A 16,552-nucleotide genomic window follows, 5' to 3' on the forward strand; every position below is an offset into this window, starting at 1 on the left:
TGTTTCATTCTGCGTTATTTGACTAACAGACAATAAAGCACCAAAACACCGCCAGTGTAAAAACATGTAATAAAATTTTATTTACAGACATGTACAAAAATAATGTCCCTCTTCCTGAAGTGTCCGCGGACCCTCCTGTTGGTCCACAATAAATACCAGTAGTGAAGTCAAAGGTTGGGGTAGGAGTGGGTGTGGGTGTGTTTTTTTAGTCTTAGGATGCTTGGTCCATCGGGTTCATCACACGGCCCATAAACAAGATGGATCCTGAAATGTTGAACACAAAAATATAAGGATTAGCAAAGAAACAATCTTTCATTTCTTTTAAAGGCATGCAACTTTTTTGTGTATTTTTAAATTACAACTTAAGAAAATCTGAATTGTTACATTTTTTAAAAACGTCTTAATGCTCAGTTTTTTTTTTTAATCCGGATATTTTTGCATTCTTCTCATTCAACACATTTACAGTATGAAATCTTCAATATGGCGGTGTATTTTTTTAAGGCTACCACTAGGGGTCGCCAAATCAGACAAGTTCTTACACTTACAGCCGTAAATCGCAACTTCTTCCATATATTTCTATTCTTTTTACTATTCCCTTAAAAGCAGTTGGCTGTACCATTTATAAACCACTGTGGGTGTAATCTTTTTATCATTTAAATTTTTTTTTTTGCCTTTTATTGGACAAGACAGCTGAAGAGAGACAGGAAATGTTGGGAGGAATTAAATGGAGGCCATATCTATGAATGCAGAGTGTAAAATAAATACCTGTGTTAATCTGTCGTAGTAGAAATAAAAATGGCCGGTCGGCCTTGAAAACTGGAGCGCGGGATCGTTTGAGTAGCACCATAGCTGCAAGGATTCAAAATGTATATATTAAGTGACTTCATTTCAAAACTGAGCTAAAAAAAGAATCAAATTAAAGTGACACATGTAAATCGCTTATCTCATCAAAATGCAAAGATTCTCTTACCTGTAGCAGCAGCTGCCTTTGTCCCGTCTTCTGTGACTTCTATCGTCACTTCATGAAAAGCATCGGACACATAAAGACTCTCCTCCACTGCAGGAAGGAACAAACTGTCAGCTGATAGCGTAGCTCCAGAAATAAATGTGTCACACTTTTGTGTTTTGCTTTTTGTTAAGTGGTGGGCACAATCAATAGGCCTACCTGATATTCCAGTGAAATCCGCTGCTGATGGATTGAAGGCGTCTCTGATGCCCATGGCGGGAAGCACTGACCTCAGGTTGAACTTGTTCTGCATTTTGAACCTTTGAGGACCAAAAAAGAAAATGGTAAGTACATTATTTAAGATAGAGATGATGAAATGTGATCCTAGAAATCTTCCTTAAAAGGGTCTTATGGTATCAACCTGGGTAAGAAAATGTCCATCTTGGTTCTACGCAGGCCGGTGTACCAGGAGGCCAGGTGGCGAGCGGTGAGCTGGGACTCGATGGAGGACAGCGGCGTCTTCCTCTCGCTGGGCAGGATCACCTGTAGGCTCAGGGAACGGTCCAGGTACGGCAGCTCCAACACGGTGTAACGCTGATCCAACGCTGTCCTAAACTGACCTGAAGAGAAAGACATCAAGTTCAGGTGCGCAATTCTTCAACTGATTTATTTATTCCTTCATTTTCATTGGTCGATCAAACAAAAAATGTACAAACATGCATGTTCGAAAAGACTTGATCCTTTCACTTTTCATACTAAGGTCGAATAATAACTTTTAAACTACTGACTCTTCTTTTTTAAATCAACTTCAGCTGCACCCTCGGTCAAATGCTAACATGCTTCACCATGGCAGTAAACATTTTACCTTTTAAACATCAGTGAACATACATCATTCATCTTGGTAATTGTACTCCAATTGACAAATGGCAAATGGTTTATGGTGTATGTGTATGGATTTATTACAGTGTTTGTAATGTACTTTATTGTTTTGTATTTCCAAACTGTAGTGTGTTGTGGTTTTATGATACTAAAAGCAGTTTATGGTAATGACACTATACAGTCACTAACTCAGCTATGAAAAAGGGGTTACAAATTTGAATCAAATATACTTCTCTTGTGGAACTTTTTGCATTCCTAGCAATCAAATACATCAGTTTCAAGACACAAACCTTTGCATTGTACTTGTGAGCATGTTAGCTTGTTTGCATTAGCATTGCTACTTTAAGTGATGTAATGAAGGAGTACTCGGTTGACAACGCTGAGATTTTACCTGAATTAGAAACATTTAAAAACTTTACAGGCTCTTGGCTCATTTTGTAAAGTAGCATACAGCCTTCATGCTGTAAAGCTAGAAGAGTACTGGCTTAATTGCATTCAGCATATTAAGGTTTCTCAAACTATAGCCTATGCAGGACATTTGATTTGTACTAGATTCAAGTGGTTTATTCCAACACTTGTGTAGGCTTAAATTTAATATTTCACAAAAGAGAAAAAAAAGGGGATATTTTTTTCAGACTTGTATGGTTTTTTTAAAACTAATGAATGAATGAATAGATGATTGGATGTTGCTGCTTACCAAAGCTGACCTCTGTCGCCTGATACATCATGGGCACCTTGATGGCGGTCCCGTCAGACAGGATAAAGGGCAGGTTCTGTGTGTTGGTGAACAAGAACTGTTTCTGCCAAACGCCCCTGAACGTCACTTTGTTGACCAGCGCCATCTGCAGCCTGTGGCCCCACCACAGAGTCTCCACCTGGGGCTCACCGGACCCTGACAGCTCCCCGCTGCTGCTTCCTGACTGGAGAAGCATCTCATCTGAGAGGCAATGAGGAGAGGGCAGAGTTTAATGTAAAGGGCATGTAGTCTGCGTCTCACGTCTTAAAAGTCAGCAGCCTCTGGACTAATGACTAATGTTGTTCTGATTCACTGAACACAAGAAAAACATTTTCTGTATACAGGGACTTGAGGCTGATGGACAGATGTAATAACTTTAAAGTAAAGACAACAGGAAATGCAATGACACTGAAGATTTGAGTATATACATTAAAATCTTATGATGCACATGTGCCTCAGAAAGGGGGTCAAGACCCACCGTGCAGCTCAGGGTCACAAGATGATGAACAGGAAAAGCACGCTGGAAAACATTTTCCTCCTCACCTTATCATGTTTATTTTTGCTAGATATTAATCTTAATTAAATAATTTGGTCTATATCAAATATTTAATTGAATATTAAGTACTTTATCTGAGAAGTGACCAACAATTTTAACACAAAAGATGGAGAGCTTAAGATATAAGGGCGAAAACTCCCATAAAGTTCTGCAGCAGAATGCAGTTTGCCCTTGTATTGCCCTCATATTTAAATATTAGTAACAACAGTGTGTTGTAGTTACCAACAACTGTTTAAAGATGCTGAAAAAATTCACTCCAGCTGCATGGTGCTTTTAGCATGAGTATGTAATTAGAGTCTTTTTGCAATGTGGCAAATCTGAGGGGCCACATTTGCACCTGTTGTTTGTAGGAATATTGCCCGATGTGAATTCATGCCAACAGAACCTGGCACTGTTACGCTATTTGCAGAGAAACACAGTGAGGGGTGAGCATTTCAACCTTTGCATAATCTGAGAATAAACCAAAAAGTGAATGCACAAAAAAAAAAATCCCTAAAAAAGAATCTTAAAGACGCTAAAACATAACTTTGATAATTCTAGACATAGACACTATGCAAAAATATAAAACACAAAACCCTTTCATATATCGTGCTTATTTCATTCTTTTCCCATGATGAAAATACCGATTCCTTTCAAATGATAAGACCCTGCTGCTCACCGTGGTTCGGTCTCACTCGCTCCGGCTGGCTTGGGGTGTTGTTTGGCTGGCTGAAGTTGGCTCGGACCACGCTGGTGTTGGCCCATGCTGCTGCGTGTTGCGTAAACTCTGTGAGGAGCTGGATGCCGCTCTGTATTAATAGTGTGCAGGTCTGCTGCAGCCACATCCCGTGGCTGGTGTTACTCTCATCAATCTGTGAGTGCATCAGGAAGTCTTGCACCTGGGCGTCTGCATGAAAGAAAGGCGCAGAGGAGAGGTCAGATGTGGTGGCATGTTATAAGACGAAAAAAGGAAAACTTCAGTTTGAACTTTTTTTTTAATCTGTAAAGGACAAGTGTGCAGGACAAGGTCAGTATTTACACCACAGAGCTGCGAGCCACTTCAATGGTTTAGAAGAAGTTACTGTATCTGTGATCTGCTCTGACATCTGATCATCAGCACAATCAGAAAATATAATTCTAAACACTCTCTCGACTTTTTAAACCGTCTCTACAACAGAGAAATCTTTCACTCGATTGAGTTAACTCAACAGTCTCTCAACAGTCTCTGGTTCATTTCAGCGGTAAATCAACTGAATTTGCAACAAATCCCTGCGGGACGAAACAAACAAACAAACAAACTAACGTTCATTTGATTAATCTTAACTTCCCCTTACTGAGTCTGGTGATCCCCACAGGGCACAGGAATCTTTTCATTCTCAGTCTTTCCTGACTGCACTGGAGTCATTATGAGCAGGTAGAAGCCGTCAGTTGTAGCGTTCTCTTGAGCTTGAGTTTTCCTTTTCTTTCTTTCTTTCCTTTCCTACTTTTCAAATATGGATAAACGGATTTCTTGGGGGAAATATCCCCATATTCTTGTTTTATTTCTTCTTTTTCTTTGAGGAAAGTTCCCGTAGCGGCTTTCTTGAATTGTCATTATTATGTTATAATAAATGAAATGAAGAGCAGCCATCGTTAAAAAAAACTTAGTAGCAGCAGTGCCGGTATTGTAGTGACCTCAAGGTGGGCGGACCCTGGTTCCAATTTGACCCGTGGCTCCTTTCCCACATGTCAGTCCCACTCTCTCTTTCCCTAATTGCTCACCCTGTCCACTGTCCTTTCTGCTATCTACTAAAAGGCATACAAATAAACCTTAAAAAATAGTAAATGAAACTGATCCTGAGGATTAGGATCATGAGGTCACAGGGTTAGTTCTACCCAAAGATGGCATCTTTCTGATCCAGTGGTGCTGAATTTAACAACAGACCAAACCACACTGAGCTTTTTTATTTATTTATCTTTTTACAAATTTTCAAATACCCCATGCTCGAGCTGATACAACGAGCCAATAAACTGAAAGTCAATTCACAGAAAACATATCTGCTAACTACTTTTGATTATTGCTTATTAGATCAACGGTTGCTGTCAGAGTTGTCAGATCTGATAATGTTCTGCCTATTACTGTTTACTGTAAATCATAACAAATAAATCAAGTTTTGAATTTGAATATTGGATTAAAAAAAATGGATCCAAGTTGTCAACCAGATTTTAGAGAATCTTCCTGGCATAAAGACATTTGATGTTTATCATAATGATAAAGGCAGCTAAGGTTATTTGAAAAGTATTGAAAGACTTTCTTTTGGGGCTGATGGAAATAGTTTCAGGAGAAAGCTAACATGTATGAAAATAAACTTTTAACGTTCACATCTTCCCCTGGTGACTTACATTAAAGATAACATTATGAAGCGAACAGCAGCTCCCTTTTCTCATTCAGTTAGAAATGAAACGCGGTGACCTGTCGACCCGGAGGCCGAGCTGCAGGAGTGGTTAATGAGATTAGAGTTGGTGTGGAGGCAGGTATTATGGCTCCAGACACCACTGTGCTCTGCAGGGCCCGAAGCAGCTGCAGCACCGCTCCACACCACCTGGTACCAACCGCACTGAGGGCCACCAGCATCCCCTCACAGCACGACGAGCAGCCAATGCTGAATGAATGAATACATCAAAACTTTGGGATGAATCCTACCGTTCACATTGTATCCCAGCGTTCCCTCAAGCTGAGCCAGTGTGTTGCCCCTGGCACCGAACTGCAGCAGCCCCAGGGACAACGAGACGCTCACTGGCGACACGATGAGGTTGGAGCTGTTCTCGGCCTCTGTGAGCGTGTGGTAGAGACTGACGGCGAACCTGGTGTGCAGCTCTCCCATGCTGTCCTGCAGGCTGCCGTCACACTGGCTCCTCTCCACCAACCAGAAGCAAATGAAGAGTGAAGCCACCGGCAGGCGACGCATGACCTCTGAGCTGCAGGAGGGGAAATGTGTCCTCAGGGTGCAACAGGTTGCCCAAAAAACTAAATCCTGTAAGCCCGAGAGAAAGAAAGGGAATTCACTGAGGTCAGTGAGGTCAGCTAACAGGAAACTATTCACTTTGAGTGGATTCTGAACCAGTAAGGAGAAAATATGAACATTTTCAAAGACAAACCCTGAGAATTTAAGTATGGGAGTTGAACTGTTTTATCTGATGTGATGGCACAATATTGAAACACATAAAAAAAAATTAAACGTCCTCAACATGAAATCATGTGGCCCTGCGTGCGATTGCTATACCATCATCTATATTTCATTTTATTTCATAATCTATTCTTTGCACTCAACAGGAATGAAGCTTGAGGTTATGAGAACTAAATATCTTAAGATGAATTGGCATGAATTTATTTGAATGTTGTCAATGGTTAAAATAAAGTTAAAGTTTAACTAAATTGTTTTATAACTTCTATCTGCTTTAAAATCAACATGCAGTGTTGATGTGAATATATCATTAAATATGAATGAGCAACAAAGCAAACAGCTGAAGCAATTATGTCCAGAAAAAAATAAATCTAACAGCAGTGGGAAAAAAAAAGAAGTAAAATATGGCAAAATCTGAACAGTCTAAGCACACTGATGATAAGTAGTTTAACATTACTGTGGAGACAATATTGATCAGGCATATTATATAATGTGTGCAGAAACAGAAGTCTACAGATACCTCACAGCAACAGAGATGGAAGAAACACCTGCCTGAGTGCTTTGCCTTTAAAGAGTATTGGGTACTTTTACTTTTGCTCTATGTGATTCATTTCTATGCTGAACTTTAATTGTAGATTCACTGCTTCACATTATCTATACTGTAGACTAAAGAGAACATAAAGCAGATGAAAATAAAGTCACTTTTGTTTAAGAGAAACATGAACATGTAAGTTACATGTCAATGCATGACACAATGTTAATACTTTAATATATTAAATATATTTAATATGAATGTCATAGTATGACGGTAGGCTCATTGGATATTACATAAGGATGATGTTCTGCATAATTAGCACTTTTACCAAAGTGTACTGATGCTACTTCATTTATACTTTGACTCCAGTTTAAAAGAATGCATATTTCACTTCAAATACAGACTTTTAGATTTGTATTTTGCAACTTTCACCAAAGTCAAGGATCACTCTCTCACTGCACTGCATAATGGATGAACTTAAAGTAGCCTATCTCACTAAAATAGAGAATCCTATTGAGTGCTCCAGACTCTCAGGTACATCTTATGATCTTATTAGAAAGAGGTACAGCTGTGGTCCTACCTGCAGACAGGTGAGATAGTATCCGTGTAACTCCAGCTGTTTTCTCAGTCTGGCTCCAAACATTCAGCCTCTGCAGGGGAGCTGTGTCCTGTGTGTCCCCGGCTCTCACAGTCACTGACACTGAAGGAGTCCTCTGCTGTCCCGGGCAGTCTCTGCTCTGTGCTCCGGTTCTCCGGTCGTCTGACCTGAAGCAGTCTGTAGTCATAAGACCGTGTTTAAAGGGGAACGCTCCGCGCCGTGTTTGTGGTCTCCGTCGGCGATGTCCGTACCACTCGTCCGGGATTCCTGCCTCTCCGGGGCTATAAGGAGCCAGGCAGAGGGAGGCATGTCTCTGACCAGCAAATCCCAAACCGGGCAGAGGGAGGGAAAAAACAACAACACGTCACTCATGGAGCCTATGCACGTTGTCTGAAAATATTCGAGATGGAAACTAATAATAAACACAACACTACTAGTAAAAAAAGTTATTTGGGCTTCTTTTGAATGTTTTCCTTTAAAATAATAATGAGTGTCTCATACATCAGAAAAGAGCTTTACTGGCCAAGTATGCTCACACATACCAAGGGGCCAAGTTAGAGTGGGGTCTATAGGGGTCCTTCGTGGAGAAAGAAAAGGGAAGAATGATGCCATATTCTGCATTTTGAAACATTTAAAAATCAAAGGCAGAATGGGAACTATTTCTCGATCAGTCGGAAAATCTGAGGAAACCTCCGTGAAATCATGCAAAATTCAACTGCTAATTTTCCTGTATTTGAAAAAAAAATCTGAACTCTTCCATACTTGAAATAATATTTATCATTACTTGTATAATAATTTTAATACTAAGATGCATGAACAATCCTGTCTGATTTAAAAAAAAAGAGCTGAGGGGGCTCCAGCCCCCCCCCCCCAGTCTGAATGGAGATGACGCCTCTGTATGTGATTATGTAACAGATTTACATGAAGTAGACAGTTCATACAGTATTCACATTAAGACAGTGTGCATTGATTGATGTCAGGTGAGAAGGTTAAGAATATTTACAAGATTCAGTGACCATAAAAAGTGCATAAATATTCTGATTTACGTTCACAGTGGGTGTTATTGCACAGTGACAGTTCTGACACTCTGTGACACCATGTGTGAAGTGTTCATCAGAGTGACAGCCTTGGGGAAGAAACTATTCTTGTGTCTGGTTGTTTTGGCACACAGTGATCTGTAACGCTCTGTTCGATTAAAATAAACAGGCAGTCAAAATGATGAGTTAGGTTATTGACTGACATCTGAATTTCTCTGTCTCTGAGAGTTTTACCTCCATCCCTATTTGAACTTTAACCTTTCTGCTCACAGGACTTTTAATATCTCTTTTGTCGACACTACTACAAATGCAATTTGAAAGAGACAGCTCTTTGCATGTTGTTGCTCAATTTCACATTTAATATTGGGCCGTGATTCTGTGAAGATATATTCAATAAATGGCCAATTTCTTCAGGTTACAAAATATGATAAAGAGCACTCTGTAGGAGCCTTTGAAGTGGAGATAAGGTGATGAAACGCTCTTCTTAGACCATCGTATGTCTTGTCAGTTGACTAAATATTACAAAGTGCACTTTAAGATGCCTTTCGGATCCTTTCAGATCTAGTGCTCTGACATTGGCGATATAATTAAAGTGCCAGGATGTTGTTTATAAAAGAAAACTGGATAGTTACTTCTATGTTGCCCTTCCAGTAGAAAACAACTTAGTCAAGGGCACTCTTCAGGGCCTCAGTTGAGAAAACACATTAAGACACCTAAAAAATGCCCGCTCTAAAAACCTCTGTGTTGTTACATATATTGGTAGGAACAGTATAAAGCACCTCCAGGCCTCTAGTGGAGAAAACAGCCTTAATTTCTGTCTGGGTTTACCATTTAGGGAAGATTTTTAAAAAGCCTTTTCGGTTTGAACAAATGATGAAATGCCCTGACCTTTAGAGTGGAGCAAACATGTTTAAGTACTTTTTATTATATCATCCCTGAGGAGCATACACAATCCAGTGATATCTTTGTCTGTCTTTTCTCTTTACTCTTTTATGTCATTGGATTGGGAAAATTTATTTGTCTGAAAATGTCCCCACAAATTGTTCCTACTCTCTTTGCAAACACATTTTCTAACTGCCAACACAGCTTTATAGTTCATGATTCAAAAACAAATCCAGACCACTTCAAAGGAACACTAAGGAGAGAAAAGACATTGAGCGAAATGTTCGTTTATTGTGACATCGTTTGTCATTTCTTATGTCATAACCACACCATCACTTTCAGGTAATTCTGTTTTCTATCTTTGTGTCAGTAGAAATAGCGCTCGACTCCTGTGAAGTTGGAGCAACAAATAAACAGTTTATAATAGTTCTTTTCATGCACATGCAGACTAAGATATCTGCTCTGTTTACACAAGTCATTTGGCCTTTTGTTGCGATGATCAAAAGACATTTTCTGCCCCGAGCGTCACTGCTGCGTCAGCATTTCTAATTGGTATCTCTGTGGCATGTGGACGCACTCATCATGGACGTGTTGCTGCTCCTGCATGTGGAGAGAAATAGCATCTCAGACATCAAATAAGATAATATCTTCTGCACCTAACAGCTCTTCTGGTTTCAAGAAAAATCAGAATAAGAATCAGAATCAGAATCAGAAATACTCTATTAACCCCAGAGTGGGCATTTGGTCGTTACAGTTTCTCTTACACACAATATAAAAAGGCCTCTGGGACCAGGGGCGTGTCCAGAGGGGTGGCATGGGCCCACTTTGAAATGGATTGGCCACCCCAAAATCCCAAACTATGAATGCGTATTAGCCTTATCAGAGGGAGGGCTACACTGTTCAGCTCCCAATGCCAATTTTATTTAGACAGGGCAACGTGACAATCTACAAGATCTTCCTCAGGCCATTAAAAGAGGCGGGACTTCAATTAAAATCAACAATTCAGGCTGCATTTCAAGAGGCCTCTTTTTTCTCTGATATGATTTTTCTTGTTAGTAATTTAAGTTGTAAATCTGACATCAGCTTCACTTCAGTAAAGAGGCCACGTCCATTTCTAATATAGGGTTTGTGGTTGTCAATACTCGTCCCATGTAAGCCTTTACCGTGAACTTTTCATTGTTTCATTTGCTGTTAATCATAAACACTCATCCGTCTTTATGAAAAGTCAATTAAATGATTCATCTTTAATGACGGTATGGCCTGTGTTTCACCTTAACTCCATCTGCATTGGAGCAATCTGCCCTCAACTGTCCCTCTTAATTGGGGACATGAAAGACAGCAAAATAAACTGCGTGCATTTTTTCCCATGAAGAAGAGAACATGATTGGTAGCCATCAGGTATTTGGCTGCTTTGTCTGACGAGGGATTCCGGCCATTACTGGACTTGACTCATTAGCGGAGCCACGGCTTGGCTTCATTAAACGCACTCGCCACATTCTTTAACAGGAATTTGGATTTTTAAGGCCTGGGGACGGAGGAGATGGACGAGATGTCACGGTAACTGACCAAAGACAATCGTTTTGAAAAGATGCCACCACAAACAGCAGCTTTCATCTTGGCGGTTTGTGAGGCCTTTGAAGGAACGCTGCGTTTGATGTTCATATTTTAGAAGTAGAAATAATGATTTGTGCTCTCTGTTTCTGATCTCTGGACCGACTGCTTTACAAGTTGCCGCAGTTGTGAGGGTCAGGGTAAAGGACAAACTTACTCAACAGTGTCACTCTGTATGTGTGGAACAACGCTCTGGAGGCCAGGGCCCAACAGAACCTGCTAACGATAACCATTCTTCACATCTCTGCGCAGGTAATTCTGCAATATGATAATATTAACAACACAGTCAGTCTTGTCTGTGAGCTGCCAGTTCACCCCATAGTTTGGTCTGCTGCCACTAAATAACAGCCAAGACCAAGCTGAAGTAGCGATCTGGCAGGACGACCACTTTGTCCAAGCTCCTGTAGTTCACGACAGATCTGTTCTGACTAGGGAGGTTTAAAATATCAATACAGCAATATATCGTAGTCCTGACTTGTGTGATACAATTATTAAATCACTGGTGCCAAACTAGTCGCCTGCTAATTCAACCTCTTTGAGTCACCACTGCAGGACTCGTCATAATGGCGCATGTTACATAAAGGAGGGCAATGTGAACTAAAGGTAATTGGCCCAAGAAGAAGTTACAAGCAGGATGGAATAAAAAGATGGCAGCAGGAAAATGTTGGACTAATGATATGAGATTCCTGTTTATATTTTTTTTCCTGTATGGTTGTTTTGTGTTTTTTATGCTCTTGGTTGAAGACAGATTCCCCTCAGGGCAATAAAGGTTTCATTGAATGACATGAAATGGTAAGAACTGAGGTGTCCCCCTAACTTCTACTCCTCTACTATTCTCAGGCTCACCATCAATCTGGAAACAGAACGTATTCAATAATAAGCAATGAAAATGTGTTTTGGTTTTAAGTGCACATGCACGCTCGACCTTCACTGAGCAGTATTTTTGAAGTTTCTTGGCTGTCACTTTAAATATTAAGAAAGCTCCTGTATGTTAGAGCATTTTTTTGTACCATCACAACTTGTTTGGAAGTATTATCATTAACAATAAAGTGAGGTTGAAACTAGAAGCCTCCAAAGCACACACACTAAGACTGAACTTTTTTTTTAAATGATAAAGACCCTTCAGACTTTGCACAAACACTGAAGCTCAGTTGTTCCTTTCATCATGTCGGGATCAATATTTGGAGTGAAAATATGACATGAATTGCAGTATTCACCGCACAATTTGCTGCACATTATTGTAGTTATTTCAGTTGAACCTCAAAGGGAAGAGTGGATGTTTCAGCTTCTGCTGGGTCGTCGATGAAATGTCCTTAAGTGACACAAATACTTACGGGTTCACCGGTTCATGTGTTGTCAGTTGTTGTTTCCAGGAGCTTATCATGACTTTGTGAGAGTTTTTCTTTCTCTTAACAAAATATCCTCATTGATGAGTGTCTGTGTGACTCTGCGATGCCTCCACCTTTCTCCACACAGCAGCAACTTAATCCCTCACTAACGGAGACTGTCCCCAGGCTCTCCATTCAGACCCCAGTCCCCTCTCCCACACCTGACCTTTGACATCGTGGGGAAAGTGACAATGCATAGAGGAGGAGGAGGAGGTTGGAGGAAGGACCGGAGGGGGGGGTTACAGAGTCCAACAGCAACAAATCCAAGGAACTCTCTGTGTTTAGTTACAACTGAAATAAAAGAAGAAGAAGTTGTGGAAAAGGAGAAAAAAGGAGCAAATCCAACTACAGAAAAATTAAACGTCACACAGAGTTGCCACCAAAGCAAATATCTGTAATTCTAGAAGCGCAGTCACTTTCTATAACTGGATAAATATTTCTGAAATGAAAATATCAACTTATTCTTGAGTCAGATCCAGTCTGATACTTTTGAAAATAACCACCAAGTTCCCCAGAAATCAAAGCAAAAGTAGTCCGGCTCCCTTTGTTTACCTTCATGGCTTTACTTGATATAACTTGATAAAACCTGGATAGTAAGTCAATAAAGACTCAGCTGTTTCAATTAACTCTGGATTAGAGAGAATTCATGGGATCGTTGGACATCATCAGAGCCAACTGAAGTGCTCAGTATGATATGAAACTACATGGATATTGGAAAAATCTGAGCAAAGACCACAGAGAGCAGACGAGCCTGTGAATCTCAATCTGTGATTCAGGCTACAAAGATTGTGGATAGCTGTTTGCTTTTCTGTCTTTTCGTTTGTTATTGATCTACCATAGAGGGAGCTCAATGTGTGCAGCACTGATTATTATTATTATTATTATTATTATTATTATTATTATTATTATTATTATTATCTACCGTAGAGGGAGCTCAATGTGTGCAGCACTGGAGTCCAAGACAAATTTACCCAAGGTGACAATAAAGTGTACTGCCATATCTTATCACATGGTATGATATGGTATCATGTTAAATTGTATGTTGTCAGAGACATTAACCAGCTCCTTTTGACATGTTTTATAAATGCACTGAAGGTTAATATTTCTCATGTATGACACGGTACAGCACTCCAGCTTATCATCTTAAAAACGCATAAAAAATCCTTAATGAGTGTCCTCTGTCTGCAATGGAGGGTGGGTTGATGGTTTGAGTAAGGAAGTGGATCAGTGCAACAGTGTTGTTACATAACATATTGTAATTTAACCGTTGTTTCGCCTAGCTTGGCTTCGTTTATTGTGTTGTATCTTACTGTATCGAGTAACGCAACGCATCCCACCACATCCAATCGCATTCCATCATGCCCACTGTACTGTATGCTAACTTACATTTTATGTAGTATATCGTATGGTAGCATGTTGATTGTATCATGTTGTAAAAAGGAGAACAGAAAAAGAAAAGAGCAACATCAGGAACATTTAAGAGAAGTTAAACAACAAAAGGAGAATGACAGCAACAATTAGAAAACAATCAAATATAATCAAGTCAAAGTAAAGTTAAATGAATAACATTTGACTTACTAGAATTCAAAAATAGTAAAAGTTTTTTATTTTAAATTCATTTAAAGTACTGACTAATAACTATGGAGGTAGGGGGAGGGGTTGAAAAGTAAAATGTGATCTCTCCTTCCTGTGAAATAAAAAAAAAAGGACCAAAGAAAATGACTCTCCAACCAGGTTGTTAAATTAAAGAAACACCTTCATAATTATGTGCAATGCAAGGTGTCATCACGCTCGATCTGTGCTTCTGTGGTACGTGTGAGCCGATCTACCAACAGACAGGTGTAGCTGACGGAAAGCTTGAATGTACTTTTTTCATTTTTTTCACTCAGTAATGGATGCTATTTTAAAATTTAACAATTTAGAAATTCCACGAAAAGTATACTTAAGTGTTATTACTTTAGTGACTGTCCACCCCTGTGTAAGCGTTGCCATGAGTAACATGTCTTGGTGGTGTTAGAAAGCTGCTGTGAAAGTTAATATCATTAATATTTAAAGAGAAGACGAGGAATAAGATAGAGCCAGCAAGCAAGAAGAAAGGAGGCAATGAAGAAGAGAACTACAAATTAAGAGGAAACATGGACAATAGATAAATTAAAGAACTACAGGAGTCTAAATTAAAGGTGGATTGGTGTCAGAGTTCAGTTCTGAAGCAGAGATGCACTGAGGAGTGCTGACCTGAGATTGACTGACTCTTTCTGCTTCACCTCCGCTGCCCTACTTCCCTGCAGGCTGCTGGGCCTTCGGGGCGGTGCAGGCGGGGAGGATTAGAGGGGATGCTGGTGTGCAGGGCCGGGCCAGGCTGCAACAACGCCAGCAGCGCTCAGAGCCGGTGTCGCCAGAGAGATCTGCCAGGTACGCCATGGAGGATTAGAGCCAGTAGTGCTGGCACTGGGAGAGGGGGCGACGTGAGGAGACACGTCCCACGTAGCCCTCATCTCTCCCTGGAGCTCTGCATGGCTCCGAGGAGGCATGGGAAATATGCTGGTGGGCTGTTTTGAATATAAGAAAGTGGATGGTGTGTCAGTCAGCTGATGAACACATGGAGGAAATACTTGAGAAATAATACACATTCTCGGCTGCAAAAAAAAAACAACAGTGCAGGGACAGTGTTATATCATAGGTATGTGTTGTCACTTAGACTTTTTGAGGTTTGGTAGATGGTTAAGTAGTTGTAGGAACAGTTTTAGACCTTTCTGTTGCACTATAGCGCCATCTGCTGAAACATTCTGCTTAGGTAAAAATACTTTAAGTTTGAGTTCAGGTCTGTGAAGATGGAGAGTTATACAGGCTCTCAGGGAAACTTAATTACAGATGTCAAAGCTGTATATTTAAGAGTATAAAATGACAATAGAAATATTCATTCTGTCACATTTCAGCATTCAAATTAAGTCCCACTTAACTTCTTCACTTATCCGACATCTGGCCTAACTGACCACACGGGTGAAATCTTGAGGCAAACAGCAGCTTTGGGATTAAATTTTCCTCTTAAGAAGTTGCCGCTCACACGTTGGACTTCTTTTTCTTTCATCTGGAAAGACCTCTTAGTTGTTTCCCCTTTGTGAGAAATGATGTCACATACAGCTCGCTACCCCATGCAGCAAGCACATCGCCTCGCCTCATTGATTTGTACCAGGTTGTGGACCTGAGCATCATCTTAAGAAAACAACTGAAAATGACACGTTATCACTGGAAAACAGGGTACATAAAATGTATGGATGCATTTCTGCTTAGGGCTTAATCTTTTGCATATGCACAGATAAACAAAACCTAAAACTAAATATTGTTAATTTACTGTTCATCATTAGGGCTGCTGGACCTTTTCTTGCATTTTCTCTTGTGCACGAGTCTGTAAAAGTGCTCAGTTCTTTACAAAAACAAGTTACTCTAAAAAAATAAAAGAGTCCTAAATCAATTAAAAACTTTGTTCAAAATATCTCAAACATGACCACAGATCTCTACATCTCATCTTGATTTATTTTCCAGACTTCTTCTTGTATCACCTCTGCACTGTGGGAACAATAAATAATACCCCTTTCAGTGTGTTGATTGGTTGGTGATGATGTCACCTATTCAGGCCTGCGGGGAGACTTCGCCATGGCGACCGCTATGGTCCACTGTTATTGGATTGCCCTCTTCAGACTGCACAGAGACCTCACAAGGAGACTCACACCTGTTGAAGAGCTCAAAGAGTAGAGAGAGGGGGATTTCATAGACTGAGCTGAAACACACAGACTTACCCAGACTTAGAGGAGACCTCAGTGAAACACACAGAGACCAGACTCAGAGGAGACCTCAGTGAAACACAGAGACCAGACTCAGAGGAGACCTCAGAGAAACACAGAGACCAGACTCAGAGGAGACCTCAGTGAAACACAGAGACCAGACTTAGAGGAGACCTCAGAGAAACACAGAGACCAGACTCAGAGGAGACCTCAGTGAAACACACAGAGACCAGACTCAGAGGAGACCTCAGTGAAACACAGAGACCAGACTCAGAGGAGACCTCAGTGAAACACAGAGACCAGACCTCAAAGAAACACAGAGACCAGACTCAGAGGAGACCTCAGTGAAACACAGAGACCAGACTCAGAGGAGACCTCAGTGAAACACAGAGACCAGACTCAGAGGAGACTTCAGTGAAACACACAGACTTACCCAGACTCAGAGGAGACCTCAGTGAA

General features: G+C 40.4%; 1 protein-coding gene across 3 annotated transcripts; it reads right to left on the reverse strand.

The window, feature by feature from the left end:
• Positions 1 to 52: 52 nt before the first annotated feature.
• serpine3 (serpin peptidase inhibitor, clade E (nexin, plasminogen activator inhibitor type 1), member 3) lies at positions 53 to 16,234 on the reverse strand. Of its 3 annotated transcripts, XM_065962226.1 has the most exons (11): positions 14,547 to 16,234; positions 12,258 to 12,602; positions 7,376 to 9,912; positions 5,780 to 6,110; positions 3,776 to 4,003; positions 2,523 to 2,762; positions 1,368 to 1,566; positions 1,166 to 1,266; positions 971 to 1,057; positions 766 to 849; positions 53 to 264 (listed from the first exon to the last, which is right to left on the reverse strand). In XM_065962226.1, the coding sequence occupies exons 3-11, from the start codon at positions 7,436 to 7,438 to the stop codon at positions 212 to 214; spliced, it is 1,386 nt and encodes a 461-aa protein (XP_065818298.1). In that variant the 5' UTR covers positions 7,439 to 9,912; positions 12,258 to 12,602; positions 14,547 to 16,234; the 3' UTR covers positions 53 to 211. The 3 variants fall into 3 exon arrangements, with proteins under 3 accessions (XP_065818298.1, XP_065818299.1, XP_020512723.1); XM_065962227.1 differs by lacking the exon at positions 14,547 to 16,234 and having other exon boundaries at positions 12,258 to 13,176; XM_020657067.3 differs by lacking the exons at positions 12,258 to 12,602; positions 14,547 to 16,234 and having other exon boundaries at positions 7,376 to 10,090.
• Between the last annotated feature and the right edge of the window lie 318 nt (positions 16,235 to 16,552).

The sequence above is a fragment of the Labrus bergylta genome, chromosome 13, assembly GCF_963930695.1.
Source record: "Labrus bergylta chromosome 13, fLabBer1.1, whole genome shotgun sequence".
NCBI classification, from domain to species: Eukaryota; Metazoa; Chordata; class Actinopteri; order Labriformes; family Labridae; genus Labrus; species Labrus bergylta.

Excerpts from the sequence above, each read along its gene's own strand:
- serpine3 (XM_065962226.1), bottom strand. The coding sequence starts at position 7,438 with ATGTTTGGAGCCAGACTGAGAAAACAGCTGGAGTTACACGGATACTAT. Across the intron at positions 6,111-7,375 it reads ACTATCTCACCTGTCTGCAG|GATTTAGTTTTTTGGGCAAC; the intron begins GTAGGACCACAG and ends TCGGGCTTACAG. Across the intron at positions 2,763-3,775 it reads GCGAGTGAGACCGAACCACG|ATGAGATGCTTCTCCAGTCA; the intron begins GTGAGCAGCAGG and ends ATTGCCTCTCAG.